At 41.1% G+C, this 27,020-nt stretch overlaps 1 protein-coding gene across 1 annotated transcript in view; it reads right to left on the bottom strand.

The window, feature by feature from the left end:
- The window catches only part of LIMCH1 (LIM and calponin homology domains 1), a 181,386-nt gene that overhangs the window by 102,869 nt on the left and 51,497 nt on the right, over window positions 1-27,020 (bottom strand). Inside the window, exon 2 of the mRNA XM_056351247.1 lies at window positions 12,071-12,141. Within this exon, the coding sequence (XP_056207222.1) occupies window positions 12,071-12,141 (71 nt within the window). The remainder of the gene's footprint in view (window positions 1-12,070; window positions 12,142-27,020) is intronic.

Below are 27,020 nucleotides of genomic sequence, written 5' to 3' on the forward strand. Positions count from 1 at the left end.
TTTATCCTAACTGAAAGAATATTCCTTCCAGCCAAAAGCTAACAGTCTGTGATTGTTTCTAACTCCCTACTTCTGAGCTAAGATAACATGGGGTGTGCCACTCCTACAGGCTCCACCAAGAGCCATCTCTCCATAGTGTCACGTGTTATTTACTGTTTGATTCCTTCTTAGGACTGTGGCAGTCACAGCAAGCTCATTAAGGAGCCCATCCCTCCCAGTGGCGGACACCTGGCTTCGTTAACATTGAAATTATTGGTTTTTTCTCACTTTTTCCCCCTGAAATAGTACATAGGCTGGGTCTCTGCAATCATTTGAAGAGAACAGAGGAACAGAGGGGGAGATGCCGTTCTGAATGTTCTCTATGATCATGGTTAATAAAGCTTCTGCCTGATGTGTCCTAAATTGTACTTGTGTTATTACACACCTGAGAGTCCCCACATCTCCACCACCACCATAATCAGGAGTGGCAACAAACCCAATGTGAGTGACATTTTTGGGAGTTGGGGGTATTTTCTTGATCTTCTTACAGTTAAAAACTCTGTAACCCAAGCTCATACAAATTGCTGTACTATTCCTGCTGCCTACTTAAGGTAGAATCTAACACCATTATGTCCTAAAAGCAAATGATGAAAGAATATACTTTTATACACAAGTACTCGACTCTTTCCCTCTAGATGCACAGAATAGCAAGAAACAAACCACGCATCTCCCTTCCTATAACCATAATTTTATTTCACAGATGGAAATCAAACATTACTTCATTTTTCCCAAAAAGGCACTAACCAATCTTTTAGCCTTGCACAGCAGCAACATTATAAAACTATTACTTTCTATTTAGCTCTGCAACAGGCAATTTAAGATTTAATTTTTTTTTTGTCAGAGCGCCTCTTCCCAAATACCGTAGCTCCATTGTGATTTCAATCATCAATCTGCCTATTCTGTCTCAGGAAGGAAAAAAAAAAAGACAGATTAGCTGAAACATCTCACTTTCTTTACTACTCAAATGTGAACACATCAGGCACCATAACCAATATTGCAGGTGCAGATCAAGAGCCATAAACAGCAATAGAAAGTAAAATAAAGAGGTCTTAATGGAAACCTCAAATGCCAAAGCCCATTCTATATAAATCTTCCAAATGGCTTGTACAGGCTTTCCTGTGAAATATGGGAGAAGGATAAAATGCGAGGAAGGAAAGGAGCAGGGAATAAACAACATTTTAGATCACCGTTTGGAGTCTGAAGAGGGAGGAAACGGGATGGAACAAGATGGAAAAGCCTGAGGAAGAAAGGTCTCTATTATTAAAATGTTTACCTCCTGTTGGAAACATCTCTAAAAGTCTGGCACCAAAACCCCCAGGAATTGCTCACTGCAGAATGTGCCAAAGGGAGATTTCTTCCAAAGCAGACTGGCTGCTTCTGAATTATTGCCTCATCTAGAGCAACAGTCCAGATGCCAAAATATTGAGTGGCTTAAGCTTGCTCTGCCACCAACCTGGCTGAAAAGCTGTACTGTTTATGCAGTCTCTCAATGGTCGCCTTCACTCACACAGTTACTATCTGTCCCTGCTGAATACACAGAAGACACTGAATACACCTCTGCCTACATAGGTCAGTACTCTCAAACCACACTTTCTGTGCTGGCTGAGACTCATATAGAGCATCTGCTGTGACATACAAAGTTTTTATCAGCTCCAGTAGGTTACTGTTGTTATTTGGGGCAAATAAAAACCCTGGCCATTTTGCACTGGGGACCTGGCAAAGGGAGAAGAGTCTGCAGGGGAGAAAACGCTAACTCACACCTTCCACCAGCAGCCCCCTACAAATGCAGTCCCACGCTTTCTTGACCTGCTGACCCTAACCAAAGGACTTGGCTGCCCTGAGCCTCTCACAGCACACACGTTCCTCTGGCAAACCCACAGGATCGGCAGCTCTCTAGCCTTTGTCCCTCCTCCAAAACTAATCCTAACACTAACCCTAATCCTAACCCTTGTCTGTTTCTGAGGCAAAGACACTCAGGTAAGACCCCAGTGACCAATTTCCCAGAGGAGAAAACATCTGCAGTCTAAACCTTCCTCCAGCCCCATTACGGTGGCCCCATTTGCAGCCCCACTGCAGCTATAGCTCTGGGCTTTGTCATTCTCCCAGCCCTAAAGCTGACCATAATAGTGTGTGTTGACCTGTTAATAAATATTTGTTGTTATTTTTCTGTGCCACTCCAAAAAAAAATTTGTATAAAACCCCCACCAGTTACCATTCAGAAACACTGGCAACTAGTACATGGCACAGCACTGTCCTGCCTACTGCACTGCAGACAGCAGAGAAGTCAGACATCAGGGAGTCCTCAACATGGCCAAAACCAGAAACAGCTATTTTTCTGCACATAGCTGCACAGCAAGCCTAGGCACCTGCATTGTAGGCATCTATGGACAGGTGAGCATTTCCAGCATTTGTTGTCCAACCTCACGGTTATCTCTGAAAATTTTGTATGGCATCACATTAGTCCTCCCCTCCACCCCATCCCCTCCCACCCCCCAAAAAAAGACAACTTCATATTCTTTTGGAATCATGAATTTGGTAAACTAAAAAAAGCATCGGAAAACCTGCTGAATGGATCTTTCTAGGACATTAAATTAAATCTTTAGAAGTATATTTGTATTGTAGCAATCCCTGAGAAAGGTATGGAAAACACAGCGGCAGGACAAGTGTTATGGGAACAATGTAGAACCCATCAGCTTCTACATCAGCTGAAACATACACACAGTGCTTTATTTTCACAACATTTATTTCCATTACAGAAGTTAAGCCTATCACCTTCATACCAAGTCACAGAGGGCAGGCAATGAACATAACCCTTGCTACAATGTACATTTAAGGCCCTATCCCCAGATCATGTTAGACAAGTTACTTCCATCAGCCATTCTTTCAGCAGGAAGACACTTGAGGGCACTTGCTGAAAAAACACACCTAGCTGATGGCACATGAAGATCCTCTGCCTCAGACATCTGATCTGTCTGGCCAGTTTAGCAATACTGAACAGCCTAAGGAAGACACTAAGGTCACTAGTGGCAGGTTCAGACAGAGGGTTGAAGCCCTACAGGTCCTGAGTTGTACTGAGACCTTGATTCACGACTCGCCTCCGAGTACCTCCCAGCTCCTACTGACCCTGTCTGATACTAACTCCTTCCTCCTAGGAAGCAGTCCTTTTTCTTGTGCACTAAAAATCATCAGGGCTCAAATACATTCATCCTTGCGATGGCATCAAGGGCAGACACACAGCTCACTCCTAATGTAAATGTCAGTCTCCAGTCTTGCCCCAGACTACCACGAGTTGCAAGCCCAGATTTTCCCAAGCATAAATTTAGTTCAGGTTTTTGTACAGCTGTGTTCTTCAAACATAGAAAATCCTCAAATGGATGTGCATCTTCTAAAGAAAAAAGCAAAACCTTGCTATCAATGTGTATCACGTTCTGCTGTGCCAAGGTTGGTGAGCGACTGTAAAATGGTCAGAGAGTGGAACTATCTGTTGGAATAGAAGGTTGATTTTGTTGGGGTTGGTTGTTTGGATTTTTGGTGGGGTTTTTTGTTTTTGGTTGTTTTTTTTTTTAAGGTATTGCTACTATTTATCATACTCCTGCATCTAGGAAAACAGATGTCAATGGGACGAGTCCAACTAAGCAGTCATGAGAGATAACAAAACAGGATGATTTTAAATCTTCCATTATTTTCTCCTTTTTCCTTCCCCTCCCAGTAAGATACTGATAATTTAAGGTGTGATACTATGCAGTGAGGGAATAGTGGTTGAAACAAACCACAAAACAATGTCCTTCTGTACTGTTTTCAAAAGGAGAATGTAGGTACATTCCCCAAGCATGACCTTTTTGGTAACTGGGGTTTGGTGACCAGCAGACATTTTGGAGATTACTGGCAAAGCAAGTTGAGGGAGGATTTTTTAAAACTAACTTTCAGCCAACTTGTTTCTCACAGAAATCATTCTGGACTATTAACAGCTCTTTATGCAGGAAGTTAAATGATATGGGGAGGAAAAAAGAAAGAACAGAAAAATAAAGACTAATAATCCTTCTGTTGAGGCTTTCTGGTACCTGATATGACCAGTGTTTCTGAGACATGACCAGAGGGAAAATGATAATGAAATCTCAAGGAACTTTTACAGTTAAAAAGGAGCAAAGACATGGCAGATAAAATAGTTCTTGAAAGAATTCAAACAAAATATGATGAAGGCAACAACCCCCAACAATCCCACCAAACACCCAAAAGACAATAACCCAAAACAGGGTAAACCCAAGCCTCTTCAGGCGGCAACCACAAAACTTGAGTCTATGCACACACCTGACCTGTTCTCCAGACCCTTCAGGCTCTCAGCTGGAATTTCTGCCCACCCGAGTCATGACAATTCTCTGTTCTTCACTTCTCAAAGTCCTCCTGCCCTTTTCAGTACAACATCCACACACCCATCCTCCCTTTCCCCTGTGCCAGGTGCTGGCTTGGACTCTTCTATAGTTAGCTCTTAAATGAAGACACTACACAGAAGCAAAAACCTTAGAGCTGCCTTACCTTATGGAAACAGGGCATGATGGAAGTGGAAAGCTACTCCATCCTCACTCAGGGAGAAGCTAGGTCATTTCCTTCCCCCGATAAAAACCAGCTCTGATAGGTATGGGAAGAATCAATTGCTCTATTTGGTGCTGTCCCCAAGGCTTGGCATTCCGGGAGATAAGGTATCTCCACAGCAGGACAGACAGGCTGAAATCAGTACTAGCCACTAACCTACTAGACCCTCCTGGGGTTGTTTATCACCAGTTAAGAATTTGGAAAACTTCTGCCAGGAAGAGAAGGCGTTTCAGGCAACAGCTGATAAAAGATCTAATGAAAAGCACCAAGACAACTGCCCATGAAATTCTTGCAAGAAAGCGTCAGTTAAGAAAATATTCGGAGGATGGCTGCCAAAACCCAGCCTCCAAAAAGAAACAAGAAGTTGTTTCTAAGAGAAACAGGAAGAGAAGCACTTTCAGAGAATAAGCTTCAGAAACTGAAAAAAAGAAAGGTTGAAGCGATATATGTTCACAGATCAATCCAGTCTGGAGGGACAGGTATCCAACAGAGTTCTTTGCTCAAATAACAGATCATATTCCTAAAAAGAAGAGCTGACTAAGGACCTGATTTTAAAATAAAAAGGAATTTCATATTTTAGAGTTCAGGAAATTCTATCCACAGTAAACCTTCACGGAGACATTTCTGTTCTTAAGTTTTACAGATTTACATCCTAACAAGCAGCCTTTCAGCACTTGATAATTATTAGGCCAGACAGCTTCAGTATCCACATATTTCAAACTCATGCTCTAGCGGCAGGTCCAAAATGGCCCCAAATAGTTGGAAAAGAGAGAAAAAAATCCACTAACAGTCTTAAAGATGAACAAATCACATTGAAAAGTCAAAATATTTTGTTGCAAAGGAAGTGGCAAAGAAGTTTCAAAATACAGAGATGTTCTTGAGGTCACAAAAATATTTTTGGGAAAACATTCTTGAGTGATTGCTAATGATGCCCGATATTATTTACGTAGGATCAGATGAACAAGGTGCTGTTTTAACAAGCAGGAAAGAACTGACTGTGGCCTATAAAGGGCTCACAGTCCAGTCTGATAAGTAAAAGGTTAATCAGGAACCAAGTAAATATGTAGCATTGGGAAAACAAGTATGCCAAACAGAGGACAGCATGGGCCTAGCTATGCCAAAGACTAAAAATATTAACAAGATAGAGGCCTTGCAGAACAGCTCAAGAAAGGCAACAGGGAAGGTTCTGTATAAATAGCTTGTGAAGCTATTTATACAAAACCTACCACCACAACAACTGACATGAAGAGGGTCCCATGCACCTATAGATTTACAATTCACACTTAAGTTTTACACTGAGTAGCAACGGCCATGGATAATTGCCTGAAGTACATATCCAAAATAATTTCTTAAACATACCCTCTTGGAAAGCTGAAACCTCTCACAGGATTACCTTGCTTTGCATGTGAGGAACGCTCCATTTGAATGGGTCAGTGTTCCACAGTCTCCTGCCCTGTCAATTACAAAGCTCCACTGAAAAAAACTACTTAGTCTGCTGAGATGCATATTTTTTTTAACAACAATACAAAGACAGGCCATTCTGGCTGTACTCAAGCATGCCCCTCAATGGCTATTCTCCTCTTTTCATGCACACAGCTGAGCATTATGGTTTACGTTACCTTTGACCCCTCACCTAAACTGTACTAATAAACAGCTCTTCATTATTACATGGCAATAAAACTTACAAGATTAAAAACTCTGGATTCATATAAAACTATTTCAAGTGTCCTCACATGAACCTAAATCTTAATGCTTAATGAGCCTCAGGGCCAGTCTCTCTAAATTGGAGACATGCCAAATCCATGATGCTGATAATGTTTTGGCTTTACAACACAGAGCCTGAAAACTGCAGAATACCAATCCCTTCTTACCTCAAGGCATGGGTCACATTCAAAACTTCAAGTATGCCTATGAAACTCAAATACCTTGTTAGTTTCCAGGAACAGAAAATTTGAACAAAAGCTTAATAAAGTGTAGGAGCTGGGCACCCACTAACTTCTCCAGTGAGGTATCTGGCAAGACAAAAGTCTCTGCACTGTACACTACACAGCCAGGTGCTGAACAGATGCCAAGCCTATGCCACTGACAGACAAGTAGCGTAATGTATCTGCAAAATCCTACAATCTACACAGATGACGCAGTATTTGTTTTCCCCTACCAGGTCTCCATAAGTGGCATGACCATTTTATGTAAGTGGCATTAACTTGCAAGAAGAACTAGACTTTTAAACAGCCAAAACTGAAACACCATATATACAGTGAAGGCCGTTTTCTATACCTAATGGTACCACTCACTCAGAAGACAAAGTTCTACTATTCCATAGCATTACGCTTGCACTGATCTGGCACATAGCCAGCTCTGGCTGAAAACAGCATTCATGTCTGCCCAAAGCTTGGTCAGATGCACTAGAACCATAATGCAAGCGCAAAGAAACTCAGCTCTCTCAGAAAAAGCAGCTCTTTCATCACCAGTGGCATGAAGGACACAAGCTAAGAAGATTTCTTATTTACAGAAGAAAATTGTTCTCCTAACAGAGTAAATGACAAATTTCATTAAGTAATTCTTGATCACAATCACTTTCAGCTCACTGAGATTTATAGCCACACTTCACTTTTTCTTTAAATACGATTTCAGTAATCTATGTGCATGACTACCTTCTCACTTTTTTTTTTTTTATTTAAAAGTAAAACCTGAAAACTTTCTTGTACTTTTTGAGATCATACATTCCTAATATGCACAGCTGAAGGGAACCGCCTTTCCTAGATATTGTCCTACATGGTAAAAAGGATAAAACTTTTCCTTAATTGACTGTACATACCCAATTTTAACAAAATTACTTAAAAGCAATAAAATACCTTCACATCTGCTCTTTCAAAACAATAACAAAAAAGTTACAATCAAAGAATCCTGGTCTCATATAATAAGTATAGTTTCTGTACATCTTACTAAGCTACATAACACCATATGCTAATATACAAAGTAAGTGTCTCTAAGAAACAAAGAAGAGTTTGGGAAAATGCTCATAAGTTGGTATCCAGAATTCACACACGAGTGACATCTATCTTCCACCACATATGGTTATTCCTCTTGTGTATGTTTATGCCATGACTCAAGGTATAGTTGTTAGAACTTCAATGGTTGAGAAAAATCAAAGATTTATTATGCCTGCATTTACATATGTAAAACAGACATGGAGCCAAACTGTTCTACATACAGAACCCAAACTATTACACAAAATAATGATGCTGTTGAACTCCACCACAAAGCCAAATAATTTCTGCGGATATCTAAATTTGGATTTGGTTTGAGTTTGTTGTTTAAGGTCCTTTGCCCAGGTTCTATGTCCCAATGGTTGTTGTTACTCTTCTTTATGGTTTGGTCCTATTCCTGACATTAGAATCTCATTACAACTAATACAAACTTTCAGGGTGGCTGGACTCCTAGTACTGGTTGGTTCCAGAGAAAACTTGAGAGAAAATATGATCCCCATTGCATGTCAGAAATGCTTACAGATATATTGGACATGTAACGCCCTTAGATAGTCATATCAAAGCAACTAACTAACTTGCATTTTCCAGGTGTCACATCCCCACAAAGACGTCTCTAACTGCTGAATGCCCAATGTGAAAGAAGGAATCCCACAGTAAGAGCTGGGCAAGGGGAGGTGGACAGCAAGGAGACCAGAAAGGAACTGCTCACCTTAAAAACACACTTGCAAAAATACCAGAGCAGCAACAACTGGGCAGGGTTGCAGGAAGATGCATGCATTTTTGTCTTCATGTAGTAATTTTTCAACTTACTAACAGCAGTTGTTGCATGGTTAGAAATAAAATCAACTTCAACTTCCTTATCTGCTGTTTCAGAAAAGCAACAGAACTACCCAAATCAGTGGGGGAGGTGGATGGAGACAGCATTTACTTTTTCTTTTGCAATCAACCTGCATTCAGATGGCTGAATCTGTAGAATAGGAACACCTACGCATTGCAACAACCAGATCTAATTCATTCCTGACTAATCCTCTAGCTTCTTACGATATCTGGGTCAAACGTGAATGTTAAAGCTATGTAACAAGAAAAAACACCAAACGTGCTGGAGTGGAAACTGGGGATCTCTAGTGGTATTTCCTGCTACTGGTGTTGTATTCCTGCCTCATATAGCTTTCCACCATGCCCCCAGGAGGGCATATTTGCCCACCCATGCAGAAGTGTAGCCAGGGAACTCCTCAGTCTTTGCATATGAGAATTTAATACACAAAGCAAGAACAGAGCAAGCATTGCCTCTGCCTAGCTAAGATGTCCCTTGCTGAAATCACCATCTGCATTGTTGTCAAACAGCTATGTTAAGAAGCCATGAACTCATTTCAAATGAAGTCATAGTCACTGGCTTCTCAGCACAGCTGGGTGAACAGTTAGAGCTGGCATTATCAGGGCAACTGCAGAAGTGAATTTTGAAATATCCAGAAAGAAGGAAGGGCTTGTGTTACTCTCATCTGTCAGCTTGCCGCTTTATGGCATTCTGCGTTGTTTAAATATGCTCCTAAGCTCCTGAGTGCATCAAGCTATGTAAGTGTCATAATGAGGCCAGATCAAGATAGCAGCCACAGCGTAAACACTACCAGAGAGGCAGGTACACATGGCTTGTGGGTGCCTGTGGCTCACACACACATGTAGGGCTGCTCCGCTAGTTAGGCTGGTGGTCCGTAACACGTACATCCCAAGAGTCCAAGATTTTGGCATCACACGACTAGTTGTATTAGTTTTCATATATTAAAATATGCAGGTAATTGCTAGATGTGAATGAATCATTTATAAGCAGTGTAGAGAGGCCTGTCTGAGTTTGTGGGCTATGTAGGCAATAGACATCAGGATCAACTGGAGGGAGGCCTGGCATTACTGTGCATAAGGCTCCGACAATCCTGCTCTAGACATAGACAGACTCCCCCTGTGCTATTTTGCACATGGCTAGTCTGACTGTTTAGGGAATGGACTCTGGGGTGGTGGCTATCCTGCCTCGCTTCTGCAAAACACCTGCAAAGTCAGAAGGTAGCTTAAGACATGTTTGAGACATTCAAAGTACACTGGCTGTGTCCTCTCTCCTGACAACAGTTTCCAGTCCTCTTGCTGCTCCGATCCCTCAGAACGCAAGCACACTTTCAGTCCTTATCACAAAATACAACAGGTAAGGCTTTTCCCTAAAATTTCAACAAATCGGATAAACCAGACCAAAAGCAATGAATTCTTCCATCTTTGGAAACATAAGATAGGTATAATTTCTTTCTTGTCCTCTGAAGCTTATCAAAGACTTTGAGATCAGGTTTTCATCTACTTGTTGATGTCAGCTGCAATGAAAGCACAGCACACTGGAAGGAGGTTAAGAGAAAGCTTGAATAGCGTTAGATTTTGTTCATGAAGTACCCAAGTAGGTCTCTAATGAACCAGAGAAGTCCAGTCTAGAAAGACAATATTGCCTGTGGCAGCTTTACTAGCATTTCTTCACTGAGCAACAGGTAAAAAATTAACTACTGGTGCTACATTGCCAAAGCCTGTACTTCTTGAAGATACCTTAAGAGTTCTCAGTGTTACATCCCAGATTTCTGTTGGGTTCTTTATTTTACAGTGGACTAGGAAACAGTGAGGAGCACACTTTTATTGTTGGCGTCATAATTTGTTCATCATCAGAAAGCCAAACTTGAAGGCAAAATTGGTGGCTCTCTGGTTAATGCTCTGTACCCTAATAGAGTTCTATCTACTAACCGGAGCTGGCAGGAGCAGGATGCAATGCAAACATCAAAGCCTCTCAGATTTAAGGTTAAGGAGACTGATCCCTTCAGTTTTTGCACTGATCCCCAGGTGGTAAACCAGGACAAGCAATTTTCCCAACATCACAGAAAAATTTAGTAGCATAACCAAGTGTTGTTCCTTGACCTGCTTATTACTGGAGCTCACAGCCTCCTAAGAAATACATACTTATTTGTTTCATTAATAAAACATCAGTTAGTTAAGCTTTCCATCTTAACAATTTACAGCATTTAAATAAGACTACCTCTGCTTACTTGCAGATAAGATTACAATCTAATCTTGAGATACACATCCCTTACTTTTCATGCAACACAATTAAACATTTTTTTAATTAATTGTTTTAAATAACATTTAAAGAGCACTCTGAAGCAATTCAGCACACAGCACTTCCCTTGAACACACAGAGGAGAGAGATCTTGTGCAAGGGGCAACCCTTAAATACAAAGAGGTAAACTACACACTCCTTCCGAGTTACACAACTTCTGATCAACAATAACAACTACTTCCCTCCTCCCAAAGCCACTCCTCAGCAAAGACATGAAACTACAATCAAACTAGATCATATCATTTCCTTTATATTTTTCCCCCTTTAACAGCTAAAGTTCAAGCTGCCTGATTAATGACACCAGTGAGATATACAACAGTATTTACACAAGCAGGTTTCAAAGCTGTCGTAAGCTACCTAGAGCTGAGTTACAGGATATTAGCTCAACTCTGCTGCTGAAAAAGCTTCCAACTTCTAGTACCTTCCACAGCATAAAACTTAACCAACAGCTGCAATGGTCAAGCTCAACATCTCAGAAGACCTCGTGTATAAATTTCAATATGCATTCAGTTCTGCACAAGCTTTGTCCTTCTGGTGTGCAAAGACAACTTTTATCAACTTCAGCAACAACCCTGCACACCCAGGGAAAGAATTCAGTCTATACAGATGATTCAGATCAGTGGATTCTCCCAAACTCCTGACAACCTGCATGGGATTTTCAAAGAACTATGGGCAACTGGGCACACTTCCAAATTGCTCTTAAAAGTCACCAGCTTTGGCATCTAAACCCACAATATGCTTTTGGAAGACTTGCCTAAAAACTAGCTATTAAAACCACAGAGAGAAACATGCAAAAGCTAACTTGCATCTCTTCTCCAAAAATTACAAAACACATCATTCAAATGCACCTTTAGGCAAAATTTAGAAGATGCCTAACCTTTCCAGAAACTATAAAAGCAGCCGAGTATTGATGGTATTCAGATGGCTAACTCTTGACAGTGCTCAGACCTGGAGTTGGTCCAAAACACCTCACTGTAGCAGAGACGCCTGTAGGCAGGTGTGGAACACCATTTGCCAATCTGTGGTTAACATCTTTAAATAAAAGGAAACCAAAAAGCAAACATCATTTTTACTTTACATAGCTCAACCAAGGAGCTGGGGTGGAGTGAGGGAAACACTTTGCAAAACCTGTTTTCTTTAAGCCACATTTCAATCCTCACCATAACAATAGCTTTGGCACTGAAACGATGCTGTAGTGAAACACCAGTGTGCACAATGTCAAAACTCGCAAAAGGAAACCAACAATTTGACATACTAGCTAAAGTGCATTTCAGCTTTAGTCAAGATTGTATTCAATGCTCAAAACTGTGTTACTTACTCACACAGAAGAATGCCATTTTCTAATCCAGAACGGAAATCTTTCTCACCAAAACTTCTGCCTGTCACTTGCTGCAAAAGAGTAGGGGGGGGGGGGAAAGAGTGACATCTATTAGAAAATGTGCTTTACAAAAGCAATTCATAACATTCAGTTAAAGCATCTGCTGCATAGGAAACATCTGAGCTTTACAGGCCTTGCCAAAGGACTAAGTCATGTTCATCAACCAGTCTCCTCCTCCCTCATAGCTCATTTCATTGAACTATTTAGCGCACAGAATAAAGTATTTGCTCTGGCCAGTGCCATTACAGGTTATAACACAGCTGTCGTCTAGAAGTAAAGAACAAAAATGACAAACCAAAAACTATAATGTAATCTTCAGAGTATTTTTTTAAATTTTATCATTCAGTGTTTTGATTTTTAAAACAACTGTATTTAGACAAACTATATATTTTCACTGTTTTTTCTCCACCATGTTAAAAATATTGTACTTTTGGGGTTGAACTTTTGGCCTTTATCACCTTTCTAGAACAAGCAAAGGCAATTGGAAACCCTCCCATGAGTTACAGCCCTTCAGACACATGCCACAATACTGGTCATATTAAATGATATTTCAGATCATGAAGTCAACTGTGAGCGTGAATACAAACTCAGTGGAAGCTAAGGTTTAGAGACCTACTCACAGTCCTGTCAGGGATGCTTGAACCAGGAGGTACATTCTGCATCACAAGCTCTTAAGCCAGTCTGTGCTGCTTAGGGATGGGTTATCTAGGAACTGTCTAGGAATCCCAATTTTGCCTGAGGGTGCCGGACGCTAGAAGCATGACTGAACCCCTGTTTATGACTCACTACCATGTTGACAATAGCTTGCCATTCATCCTCAAATCATCCTTAACTGATGACGTGTTCGGTTAAAAGAAAAGAGTATTTTTTATTACCATCAACGAATACATAAAAATAGTTGCTATGTTTAGACAGCACTGAACAGAAACAAAACAATGCAAAAAAAGCCTGCCTAGTTTTTAATTGTCCTCCAGGAGGTCTTCTCCTCACCCAGCCAAAACATTTACCGGATGCTTATAGAGTTCTCATGGCTTGAATCCAATCTTTCAGCAAGACCCCTTGCTCTGGGCGTTGCTTCCACCATAGAGAACAGTGACTCGGGGACACATCTGTCCTTATGTCCCCATTTTCTCCTTGCTGTTCCATTCAGATACAAGAGCCTTCCCCTCCCAGTTTCCTGTCATAAAGACAGCAATTTATAAAAACTGACAAGTTTGGCACTTTCCCACGGGATTAGCGAATGCACCAGCTTCACAAATGCCGGTTATAGCTATGCACAGTCTTACAGAACACTTTTTTTGAATTGAAGTGCAAATGCAAAGCCTAAAACCTAATCCTCCACTTAACTATAACCTTTTTTTTCAGTGTGAAGGAACTTCTCCCAGAAAACTGGTATGACAGTGTGCAAACTTTAACACCCCCATACTCTGAAAAGTGTATCATAAAGACATCAGTTGACAATCAGATTTTATGCATATGCATAAAGAAGAACAAGGCACTGTGTTGCTCTCATACTTGAGAAGAAAGCAGGTGCAATTTGCCAGTAGTAGATGACCTCTAATCATTTAAACTATCTCTCACCATAGTAAATCATCTCTAATCTTGATCTGCAGGGAGAGAGGGAGATCATAACAATAAAATCATTAGCATTTGGGATGAACAACAGGCGAAGCACATCAAAACTGAGCTTTATTTCATCCATAGAGTAAAGTATAGTACAGAAAGGAGTAAGAGGAGCTACTTTGTAACAGCCTGACTTGTAGTGGCTTTTTCATCTATGCAGGGGAGGAAAAAAAAAGAAAATAAAAGATAGTTATCTTATTTCACTCCTCAACATCAAATGTTCCAGGTATGGAAGTCAATCTTTTTATGTGATTGTTGAACACCTTCAATTCACCAATTCAACAGTAGAAACTGTTAACACAATTCAGGTAAGAATCTACCTGGCAACAGCTGTCACCTGAGTATCGCTGTCATTACTGCTGATGTAAGGAAGCTTTACACATAATTTCTGGTTGCACGAATAAAATCATGAAATGCCAAAGCACAGCTGGAACAACAATTCATCCAGCGAGAGGTACAACAGAAACTGACAGCAGATGAGGAAAGGCAGGAAGGTGCAGGAACAGTGCATGTCTGTTTGAAAAGGAACTGGAAGTAAATGAGGCATGGAAAGGTTTATGCATATTCTAGATGATCCAGCTGCAGAGGGGAAACATTAATCAGCTACAAGTCTCCTGATTTAGCCAATTAAAATCTAAGAAGAGTTCAACAGAGAAAGGCTAGAAACTAAAAATAAGCATGAAGATGACATTATAAATGACAAAGATAAAACCAAAAGGGGAGTGAGAGGAGCAAGAAGATGGGTCCACCTTTTCCAGAGGATATTAAGAGCTCAGTTTCTTGGCATATGCACACAGACACATACACCCCTGCTCTGAAGAGGCCACTTTGGGCCGTACCCTCAGGAACAACTACTGCAGGCCCACAGGCCAGCCTCTTACACATTGCTGAGATAACCTTTGCTCAGCACGTGGGAGAGCAGGAGGAGCAAAGATTTAAAGTGACTTGAAGCAAAAGGATCAGCACTCTCATATTTGCAGACAGTCTCACATAGTTAAGCGCAGACTAAAGTTTGCCCAAACCCACTTAAAAAGGAAAACACGTGCATTAGCCATAGTGTCACCAAATGGTTGCATGCATTACAGGGATGTGTTCACATTATTAACCTAAGCACTGGTCTCTTCCTCCTAGCTTATCCTCTTCCATCTCTGGAAAAATCTTCCAGTTTGACTGCTGGATGAAACTCTGAAAACACTGACGTACAAGAACTAGAGGGCAGCATTTACAGTGCTTCTACTGGACTTTACTGGACAACAAAAAACTATACATCTGCATCCAGGTACAGAAAACTGGGAAATGGGGGAACAGATGTTTTAGTCCATCAGGTTTCACACTACAGAGAACTGGTGTTCAGAACTCAACTTGCACAAAAACAGTCATGGACAAATGCAAGGTAGTCTGAATCTTGGACTACTGCCCACAGGAAGGAAAAAAAAAGAAGCAACACCAAAACCCAATGAAGATGCTAACTGAGGGAACATTGAGGCCTGGCCTTTCTTTGCAAGGCCCTCTCTAGACCACCACATCTTACATGCTTTCAATACCCAGTGTCACCCCCACGTCACTGGTACAGACCAGCAGCACGCGTAGGCAGTACGGGAGGAAGTAGAATACATGGAAGAGCTCCCTATTCACTTCTGCAACTCTGCAGTGCAGGCATACCAAAGTTAGAACGAAGCACCTTAAAGCCAAAACACAAGCTGTATCCTGCTAATGATTACTAAAAAAGCCTCCTGCTTCTTTAGTAAGTTCCATAAAGCTGAGGAAATACAGTTGCCTTTCCATATCATACTGTAAAATAAAAATAGACAAGTGAAACAATATAATTTATTATTGTGCTTCATTTATGTGAGGAGGAGTTGGTTTTATTCATCATCTGGATGATGTTTTCTTCTCTGTAAAAAGCTGCAAGCATCTTCAACCAGGGCAATCATTTGACTGCCTGACGTGTTTCTCTGTTTCATTGCCACTTAACAACCCAGAAAATGAACCTAAAATGAATAATAAAAGTTTTTCCAAAAGGAATATTAGGAGACTAAACCACAGCACACTGCCTCTCTATCACAAGCTTATGGCAAAAACTTTAATATGTATTTGCACACAGTAACACTTCTTGTATACAGTATTGTTGCTGATTAACTCCTTTGTTCTGTGCAGTTATGCATGCCACTAAATTTATGTCATCAAGGATGGCTGTCATCCAGCCACTAACCAGTGCCATATTACACAACTCTATTTTCACTAAGCTTCAGTTCACATTGTTTTCCTTGCATTTTGTATTGCTGCTGGTGCTTCCTGAGATGGAGCTTGCAAAGCCTCTGGTGTCAAAACAGCTTAAGGGCTTGAAAAAGAAAAGGTGACAAATTAGGGAGCAGATGCTGGCCTCAGGTGAAATTTATCTCAGCCAACAAGATATAAGTAGTTGAATAAACACTAGGTCATCAGGGATAACACTTTGCAAATGGTTAGCTTAATTTTCTATGTGCACATCTGAAAATAGCATGTAAAGTGGTGAAAAAAAAATATAAACACAGCAGGGAGAGGTCTTTGTTACTCATTACGCATTTTGGAGAGCTTTTGAAGCATGGCAGCAAGGAAAGAAAGATTTTCAAAAAGTTTGGTAGGCTGTTCATTTCTTTGTACATGTGTATGCTGCATTTCCATTTTGTGCAACCACTATTTTCCCCTATGTAATTTTTTACTTAAATGAAAAAAAGCCCACCATGCTAGTTAACTAGAAAGCATACTGCTTTTACTTGAGGGAGGTGTAAAAGTAAGGCTTAAACTGTCATAATCACAGGAATGTAAATAGAAAGCATTGGATCATATAAGCAGCTAGGAACACAAACCACCAAAAGCAGCAGGACAGTTTTCAGGGCATCAGGACTGGACACCTCTAGAGTAATTAATTCCTAATTCCCCATTTCTGACATATTTGAGCTAATAACATGAATATGCAAGTTCAACTTCTTTTTCATGTAGCAAAGGCAACCAAGACTTCTGAACTAAACAACACTGACACATTTAAAGCCAGCTTTAAATTTGCAGACCAGCATTGCACCACACTGCCAAGGCAGTGCAACGGGACTTGGGGACCCTTCACCGGTTCCTGGTTCTGTCATGTATTGTACATGCAATGCTTTGCTCTGTCTGCAAAGTAGACACAATGTATCATCTCTCTTCCTCCACAGCAGAGGGATTTAAATTGCTAAAATCACAGCAATAGAAGCCAGTCCTGAACAGCTTTATTACTAATACTAGGAAGCTTGTTCATTTAGTAGACAAATCTGAAAACTGGATGAATCATACCCGTCTCCCAGGAAAGCTGAATGATGGCAACAAAGCTTTCCGAGGCATTATCGTATTGAGGCAATTTACTACTGAAATCAGTAAAAGGGCAAACAACTATCTTTAGTGTGTATTTCTGCTTTCAAGGACAAAAGGAGCGTGAGCTCACAATGACTAAAGTGGCCAGCAATGAACCACCTGAAATTCTGTGGTATGGAATTTGAAAATTTAAAGAATGCATGGGAGGAAGGAGGAGATTTCACACTTGGGTAGCAAGATTAATCTGCAAAGAAAGAACTTAACATTATTTATTTTTAGATCTTTCACTTTCTGGTCACTTAACTGCAATTTGCAAAGGTAACTAGCTGTGCTGAAGTCCCCTCCGTTCTCTTCCTTTGGCTATTCACCCTTATATTATTCTTTAAAGAGCCAGAGAGTTGACTCCCTCTTTTTTGCACTTCATAGCCAACCTTTGAAGGGAAGAGGAGCAGATGACTAATACTACTAGCTATCATTAACACCTTTTCCCAAGGTCTTATTTTCTTACCCAACCAGGCTAAACATTTTTTCACACTTCATAGCCAACAAGTACATCATCATAGGAATTTTTTCTAGCAACAACTGAATAAAATAGGGGATAGCATATTCTCTTCCATTTGCTTTGAATTCTCTTCTTTCACACTGGGTTAGCTGACAGTTTGGTGTCAAAATACAGCATGGAAGAATCATACCCACTAATAAAAACATACTCCCAACCCCTTTGGGTAAGTCCAATTCTAAATCCTCACTAAAGCAATGATTTCTTTACTACAGGATGCTAGTCAGTGCCTTTTCTTTTCCACGAAGGGAGCAACAACTAAAAAACCACAGCACCTGATGTTTTTTTCAGGTCCTTTGCATAGTCTAATGAGGACACGAACCTATGAATGGACCCATGCGTTTATGATTTATGTGTAAACTAAAAGAACAGGTTCAGTTAGTACTCCGTTTCGGAAACATGACAGAAGAAATGCAGAAAGAAGAGTAAACAAATGCACCACCTGACAGAAATTTCCACTTCAGCTCTCTTGACCATCCTTGTTCTTCCTATAAAACAACGATTTACCAAGATGAAGACAACAGAGCTGCACTTAGACCCAAGACCACAAGCCAACTCTGAACTGCTACAGAGCAACACTAGATTCAGGCCTTGAGTTTAGCAGGTCTTTGACAACACCTCCTCCATGTTTTTGTATATACCAACAGAGAGAAGAGATCAGCCTCTGAGCAGCTGCACTACAATTCTGCCTGCTGAAAAGCCAAGTTATGATGAGAGAAGACAACTGCAAGCAAATGAGGCTTATTGCTGCTGATAAAGCACAGACATCACTATATTCCTCCTTTCCCCGTTAACATACCACTGCCATCAGCAGCTATTACCTACCTAAGGCTTTAAAGCTAAATCTGGGAAGGTTTTGTCCTTACTAATCCTGCCCATCACCAGAGCTTTCCAGGCTGAAATTCTGCATTGCTAACAGTAGTATCATACATGCAGGGCTGCCATACGTTGTTTGGATTTATGATCTTGCAGAGCTGTGCAAATTTCTGCCAGGACATCTGGTAGTATAATCCCACTTGGCTGGCAAGCTGCTAAGGAGTGTTAAAATTTCATGATAGAGTAAAATCAGTCTCCTTTTTCATCTCCCCTCCCTAATGCTGTTTGTATACATTCCCAGTTGCATTGCCAAACGTTACAGCCTTCCCTTTGGGGTGGGGTGGGGCAGAAAACGTTTTGTGGAGAAGGAGCAAAGAGCAGCAAGAGAGAACTTGAAAGCAACTTCTGTCATTAGACTTCTCTTGGCTGCAGCACAAGCCCTGAAAGCTTCACCTAGCAGCAGGTCATCTCTTACATCAGATTTGTATTTGACAGTCAGTAAGTTGGTACTGCATCATTGTTCTATGGGTAACTAGATTCTTATCTGCACTTCAAGCAGTATTATCAAAATTAGATACCAGATGACAGACATGACAGAACACCCTAGGATATCTGGTTTTAATCAGTGGTTCAGTTTGGGGGTCTTTTTATTTTTAAAACAAGAAAAAAAAGGAAAGAAAAAATAAGGTCTCTATAAGAAAAACTTTCCTGTACTGTGGGATCCATCATCTCTTTGTTAATTTTAATGTGAATTTAAGGGGGTGGGGGGTTTGCAGGCTCCTGCCATAGATTTATCAGTCAAGTGTTCATCCTCCTTCTTGACTAAAGAGAAGGAACGAAGCATTATTTCAGGAAAATAACTTTTATTTGATGGAAGCTACACCTTATCATAATGATATATTCTTTAGCTCTGTACTCTTTTCTGTAAAAACAAGACCCCATGCAGATGGTCAGAGGAGCAAAGATCACGATTAGCATGTACGATGTGGAGCCAACAAGTATAACACACCGGAAGACAAGAGAGCACAATGCAACTCCTCTGTCTGAGGCCCTCATTCAGTCCAGTCCTGGCCATCTGGAGAGCCTGGTCTCACTCCTCTATGCCATCTGGAGAAAGCATCCTGTTCAGATACCCTTTTTACTACTGCACAACCTATCCCAGTTCAGGGTTAACCAGTACTTAATGGCAGTTCCTGCACTTTTGAAGGGAAGAGGAGCAGATGACTAATACTACTAGCTATCATGAACACCTTTTCCCAAGGTCTTATTTTCTTACCCAACCAGGCTAAACAAGCAGCCTGCTCATTGAAAAATGAAAGGCTGATTAAAGTTATTATGGATTTTCCAACCTCTTTAGTGTGATTCCCCAGGGCTTGCCACGGACAGACAAGCACCTGCACTGACTTCTATTCTTCCTTTTTAGTTGTATGCAGAATAAAAAGCGTATACAGGGAACTACCCTCAAAAGTAGTAACTATTGATTTAGCCCTTATTATTTCTCTAATGTGATCCTTCTTGAAGCTGGAATCAGTGCTGATGGAGGGCATTAACTCAAGTTCTGGGTACTGAACTCGGAGGAGCTGTCAGACCAACAGATTTTATCACCAAGCCAAAGATTTTTTAGCAGAAGCCAGGAGAAATTTTTTCCTTTGCCTGAGGTTGATTACACTAGCAACTACTGAGTAAAACAGGACATTGGGTTTCTGGCCATCTCTAAAAGAACGAAGAATTAGAATAAACATTGTTTTACCCTTTAACTCCTTTTTCTAGTTGCAGTATTCCACGGTCTTGAAAAACTGCTCCTCCAAAATGTATGCTGCATTGCATCATCTACATGTTGAAACTGAAGCATCTGCTAATAAACCCCTCTATTTTCTCTCTTCCAGATTTAGAAAGTTTAGACAGTCCTTAATCAAAAGTGTTTAAACCTCTGTCAACTAATTACAGCTGCAAAGGCAGAGCAGAACACCGGCAGCTGACTCCTTCCTCATTGAGCCTCACATCTTGTCTCACCCTCAAAGCAATGAAGAGATCAACAGCTCTGTAGGAGATGATGGGATCACTGCAGTATCTAGATTTGTTAATCCCCACTTTACACTGCTCTAACCGCTTTTACATTATTGCTGCATTTGTGTTTTACAAGACCACTGCGCTACTTCTTGGACAAGCAAATTTTTGACACCAGCGCATTGTTTTTTACCAGGAACGTGCATCTTGGCAGACAACTTGAAAACTGCACACATTTAAAGCTGGACAAAGAGAGGAATACAAACACAGAAGCAGCTCCAAGTCAGAGAGGCCCAACACTAGAAGCACTTCAGCTTGTCAACAGAGAGACTACCAAAGCTCAGTACTGTTACTGAGCTTTTGTAATGAAACATGTCTGCTAGGAGACACCAGCTTCCCTTTTTGAAGGAATTAGCTGTTCACCTGAGCTAACCATTACTGAATTTAACCAGCCATTTAAAGATGACACTGTCTTTAGGTCTCAGTGGAGCCTCTGAAATGCCAATGATGAGCATCACTAGGCACCAGTCTACCTTGCAGCTTTTAAATTTAATGTCATCAAGTCATATCGAGACAAGTCCATATGTAAAGTGTCCCATTTACAGTTTGTAGAATTTAAATATAATAAATATATATATAAAAGTATATCTCAGCAAGGCATTTTAAGACTTGGCTCTCCAGGCAATAAGCCTGGAAGCCCAGAGCAAGCAAAGCAGGAGACTGACTGTGGGGAGTAAGTCACTTCATACAGACACCACTGAAAAGCATAATTCTATCTATCAATATAGCCCTGCAAAACTTTGTTCTATTCAAATAAAAAGGAAACAGGTAAAAACCCAACACTTCTGAGAGCAATCTGAGCTCCTTGGATGTTCCCTTTAACTTTGGACCATCATTTGGCACTTCCTCCAGCTGGAACAGAGTCGCGTGCCACAGCTTTGCAGAACTACCAGCTCCCAAACAGGAAAAAAAGTGCATTTCAAAAATCACAGAATGAAGAAAAATGACCCACTTTCCTGCAGAAAGGTGGCTAACCTTAATTCAGTCATACATTTTTGAAGTTTTCATTAATAACTCTTTGGAAGGGGATCTATTTTCTTCCTGCCTCTAAGGAGACAGTTAAGGAAAAGCATTCACTCTGAATGCTTTTCAGCTAAACTGGTTTTTAAACACCATTTGGCCACCAAACAAGGGTGGAGCAGTATCTGTAGTGCTGTCAGGGAGCAGCAAGGACAATCTGCTCCCTAAGGGCAGGAGAGCCAGGAGATGGGGGTAGCCCCAGCACAGGCTGTGTCCTCAGCAATGGGACACACTTGCACAGGGCACAAACTGACAGGTGAAGTCTGATACTGGTAACAAGGCCATCCAGGGCATCAGGTATGGCTGGGGCCTGTCTAGGGAGTCCACTCAGGAGCAAGAGGAGACACAGCCAGAGACAGGACTGGAAACAACAGGCCACAACGTGGGTCCAAAGTTCATCCATGATGAAAGGCAATGAGCGGACGTAACCTACGATGTATGTGCAAGGGGTCCCTCCAGGAGACAAGGTACCTACAGCATTATGCTGCACACTCACAGCAGTAGCTCCAGAAGTTCTGAAGTCATGACAAACCTGACCAAGGAGCAAGAAACAGAACAAGCAAACAGAAAGCTTGCTCTGCAAACACCATCTCTGCCGCCAGGTACTCCAGACCTCCAGATACCAGTAGAAATGGTAACACCCCTGCAATCCACAACAGTTACTGGTTCTCAACAGCACTGATTCACTTTACCCATCTCAAGGCAATGGAAAAGCCCATTTCTTCTCACATCTTGCATGAGAACTAGAGAGGATTAACAGACTGTGCTGGTTTTGGCTGGGGTAGAGTTAATTCTTTTCAGGAGAAGCTGGTGTGGGGCTATGTTATATCTAGCAGCTGACCTGGCCCTGTCCAACCAAAACCCCTGCACACTGTGGAAGGAGGTAATATCCCCATAGTATGTATAAGGAATTTGTTGGGAAAACCAGCCTGGGTCACTCCTTCCTCAGGAAAGGGTAAACCTATTTGTGGGATTGTTTTTGCTCAAGGACCTGGGTGCATTTGGTGGGTAATGCAGATGGATGGGGGAGTCCAATGAGTACCTCAAGGGAATTTAATCCTGGGGGTAAATAATCCATTATTTGAGTTGCATGTTATGGAAATTACTATGGCAGGAACCTCTTGTTGCTAGCAGAGCTAGAAGCAAGGGGAGGAGTCCATTGGAATGTTAAACCCTATAACTTGGCCCAAAGGGACCAGAGGTGGAGATTGCAATGCATATACCATTAAATTGTTGTAACCCATGATTTGAGTTGCATGTTACAGGAGTTACTATAGCAGGAACCACCTGAATCAATGGAGGACAGGCCTTGTAAGAAGCAGTATAGTTATAAGAAGTGCAGCAGTAACCAGACCTGAGCTGGCTTTGGTGCCCAGTAACTCCACATGACACGCCACCTCTCCTGTCCTGAGTGACCACCACAACAGACAGAGCCCAGTGAACTCAATGGGCAGTTTGTGGACATTTTACAGGGGTGGCCCATAGACTAAGGGAATGATACCTGTGTACTGTATCAAAGAATGGGAAGGGGGAGCGGCAGTTAACGAGGTTGTATTGGATAGTGTGGGACCCGAGCATTGCGTAAATTATATGGAATAAGGGATGGAGAATGTGCTGGTTTTGGCTGGGGGAGAGTTAATTCTCTTCACAGTAGCTGGTATGGGGCTGTTTTGGACTTGTGCTGGGAACAGTGTTGATAACACAGGGATGTTTTCATTATTGCTGAGTGGTGCTTACACAGAGTCAAGGCCTTTTCTGTTTCTCACCCCACCCCACCAGGGAGCAGGCTGGGGGTGCACAAAAGGCTGCGAGGGGGCACAGCTGACCAAAAGGATATTCCATGCCATATGATGTCATGCTCAGCTGGGAGAAGGCTGGCCAGGGGGCCACTGCTCAGGGACTGGTTGGCTATTGGTCTGTTAGCAGCGAGCAACTGGTTTAGTTTCTTTCTTGGCTTTTATTCCTCTCTCCGTTAACAGATCGTAACGAAAAGGAAATTATTTTTTTTTTTTTATTTCAATTAGCAACCTGTTCTTATCTCAACGAATGAATCTTCTCATTTTTTCCCTTCCAATTCTCTTCTGCCCATCCTGCCGGGGTGGGAGGGTGGAGTGAGCCAGTGGCTGCGTGGTGCTTGGCTGCTGGCTGGGGTTAAACCATGACACATCCACAAAGACAAAGCTGCCATAAGGGAAGAAACAAAAATAGAAGAGAAATAGGAAGGTATGATGAAACAGAACAGCTATTTCTCTCCAAATCATGACAACTTTACAAGCAGATAGAAAGCCTACTGCAGCCTTTACTGGAATGAACTGGTTTTCTGTTCTCCCCCACTCTGCTCCATGCCTCCAGTGTCCCAAAGCCTGAAGGATAGGAAGTAGCTCCACAGAAGGAAACAGTGGCTGCCATTAATGCTCCAAACAATAGAAACATTTCAGAATAGCTAAAAATCAACTGACTTTTTGGAGCAAAGGGATGTGATATGTCGCTAGATTTGACTGCCTTTAAACAGAAAGTACTTCACTAAGATTTCAAATCACAGGCTGCTCTTGAAAAGGCACTTCCAAGAACAGCCACCAGCTTAAACAACACTAAGAAAAAGAACCTCCTATTCTTTTTTCCACCTTCTTCACTATTTACTTCTCTCCCCTCTTCCTCCCAATCTCCCAAAATCACATTTTCTCCTAACTAAAGAATGTTTAGATCTATCTTTCAGCAGATTGCTCCCATAGGAACTAGGGATCGTGGAGTGCATCATCAGTACTAGAACTGAAAGCCATTTTTCATTCACCCAATTTAGCTGGAATAGGGCAGTTACACATAGGTACCAATAGAGTCTTCTGCTAAAAGGAATTCATTAATCAGTATTTTGTCCCCTGCAATGATAAACACACCACTTACAGATCCAGAACATCAAATCAAAACTTATTTACAAGGTTGCCCTTGAGACAGAAAACAGCAATGTTTCACAGTGTAAGTTGTTGCTATCTTCTCCCCTGCTGCTGCAGATACAGGGAGCCTTTGTTTGGAGGACAGAGAACAGGGAGAAAGGGAGGAGGATTGATGGTGCTTACAACAATAACAAACACTGCTCTTTTCTGTTGCTAGAGCACCTGCTGCCTCCATCAGCTCAGGCTCATCCATTATGCAGCACACCAGCAGCAACAGCTCCAAAAGCACCAGCTCTGAAGCCATGACAGACCTGACCAAGGACCAAGGCACAGAATGAACCACCACTCATTATCGAATCGATAAACTGCACTAACACTCATTCTCTTCTGTGTCTATTTCTGTGTGAATAATACTGGTGACAATTAGATTAACTATCTGCTTCAAATCCAGACAGATGAATATAAGAAATCTGCCTTCAACAAAATTTGTCAATTTAGCCTTGAAGTAAATAAATACCTGAAGAGAGACAAAAACCCAACAACTATTTTAATTGCTGTTGCTTTTATTTTTAGTGTTAGTGGAAACCATGTAAGGTCTAAAATGGACTGAAAGGAATGTAATTATTTCACTGTAATGCTTTAATAGTGGAAAAGGAGCCTATTAAAAACATGCTTATCATTTCCAATCTAAACAATAAGAACTGCAAGCTTCAAAACATTTGCTACATTTCTACAATTCCAAGAAATCTTTTGAGCTGGCCGCTTCCCCAGCAGAATCAGACCTGTCCCACAAACAGTTTCATGCTTCCCTCACAATGACCAATCCAGAGTACCTCACTCATGCCAACAGGACAACTGAAATGCTACGTTAAACATGAAGCACTGGCAGGACTCAATATATTTAAATATTCTTTTCAAGGTTACCAGCATTAGATTGCAAAGCGCTTTTCAGAATTAGCTGTTCAATTCACAACTTTCAGCTGTCAAAGTGAGAGGAAAAAGCATAATTGATTCAAGTTCTCTATCAGCACATTGGTTTTCCATGTACTTCCTGACACTCATGTACATTAAGCAACCTTCTTCAAATCTGAAATCAATAAAAAAATTCCAGAGATCTTGAAACTAGTCATTAGTTAAATATACAATTATACAAAAAGGGAAAGTTTCTTTAAATTACTTTTCAAAGTTTTCAAATTTTACACATTATTCAAATGGTAGATGAGAAATTAAAGGCAAATATCATCAACAACTTTCTCCCTTCCTATTAAATAGCACATAGTATTGACAATGTTACGTGGTGCTCATCAATATTATACTTGCAACCGTGGAAGAGCACTACTGTCTTACAAATAGGAAAATTAACCAGAACTATCAGAAAAGGAATACCTGTCAAAGCTACAAGCAGAAGTATAGACAACATGCAGCGGGAAAAACTCAAAAAACCCAAACACAACAACCCCCCCATCCCCCACAAAACCCCACTACAACCTATTTAAATACACAGATATTCTGTGTATCAACCAAAATTTTTTAGACACCACCACACAACAATCTTTTGAGAAGGCATTCACTGATAGGAAACTGTATTCCTCCCCTCTTGTTTTTTAATGTGAAAAGGTGTCTGCGTAACAGCAGGAGCTTTGTGCCAGGTTCACGTTCTCATAGTGTTTTTCAATCCTGACTGACTGCAAGTGCATCAAAGCCATATTAAAACTTAAGATGATAACCTCTTTGATCTTTTAAAAGGGAAAGCTCAGGAAGAACCCAAAGCTGCTTTCTCCCTGGCTAAAATTAGAAGTGTCTCTTGCAATCAGCTGACTCTAATAGGTGCAAATTCTAAACCTCTCATGCTAAATATTGCCCAGCTTAGGCTGGAAGAAGCAGTTACCTATGGCAAGCTACGAGGAGCAGCTGTGTGATAACAATCTGTTGTCTGGAATTAAGGGCAATTTTTTAAGACTTCCCATGAGAAGGCAAAAGGAAAAACACAAGAGAGCAACCAACACAGGTTTATTGGCTACAAAAACATCAGCTGACACCTCACGGAAATTTGGACAGTTGCATCTTAACAGTCAGTCCAGTTACTGAATATGCTTCCTAATATTTCACTCTGTGACTAAGGGCAGGCTGCTCAGCAGAGTATGAAGAAGTTTATAGGGAGTTGGAGAGGCTGCTGGAAAACCAATACTATTTTGGCAAGACTGATCTGCTGATACATTCGCAACCACCACCTGATTTAGCTATGCCAGTTAATCTGTGTTAAAGCTTATTTTTCTTCTAGTATCAATCCTACCGCTGCTGGTTTTGTACATGACGAGAGGCAGCAGGTATCTGAGTATGAGCTGCCTGGTTTTAGCCAAACCAGGAATAAAAGCACACTCTCTAACCATACAACTGCAAAGATTGGCTAAATAATTTTAAGTCCAGCACTTCTGTAGTTTTGCATACTCTGCACTCTGACTCCAGATTTTAAAAAATTGCTAGAAATTTTCTCCCAATTAGCTTGAAGTGATACTCATCACACTCTACCTTTCAAAACACCAGTGATTCTTACCCCTCAGCAATAAAATTTTATTTTTATTAAGTC

This window comes from Falco biarmicus, chromosome 1 (genome assembly GCF_023638135.1).
Source record: "Falco biarmicus isolate bFalBia1 chromosome 1, bFalBia1.pri, whole genome shotgun sequence".
In the NCBI taxonomy this organism is placed as follows: Eukaryota; Metazoa; Chordata; class Aves; order Falconiformes; family Falconidae; genus Falco; species Falco biarmicus.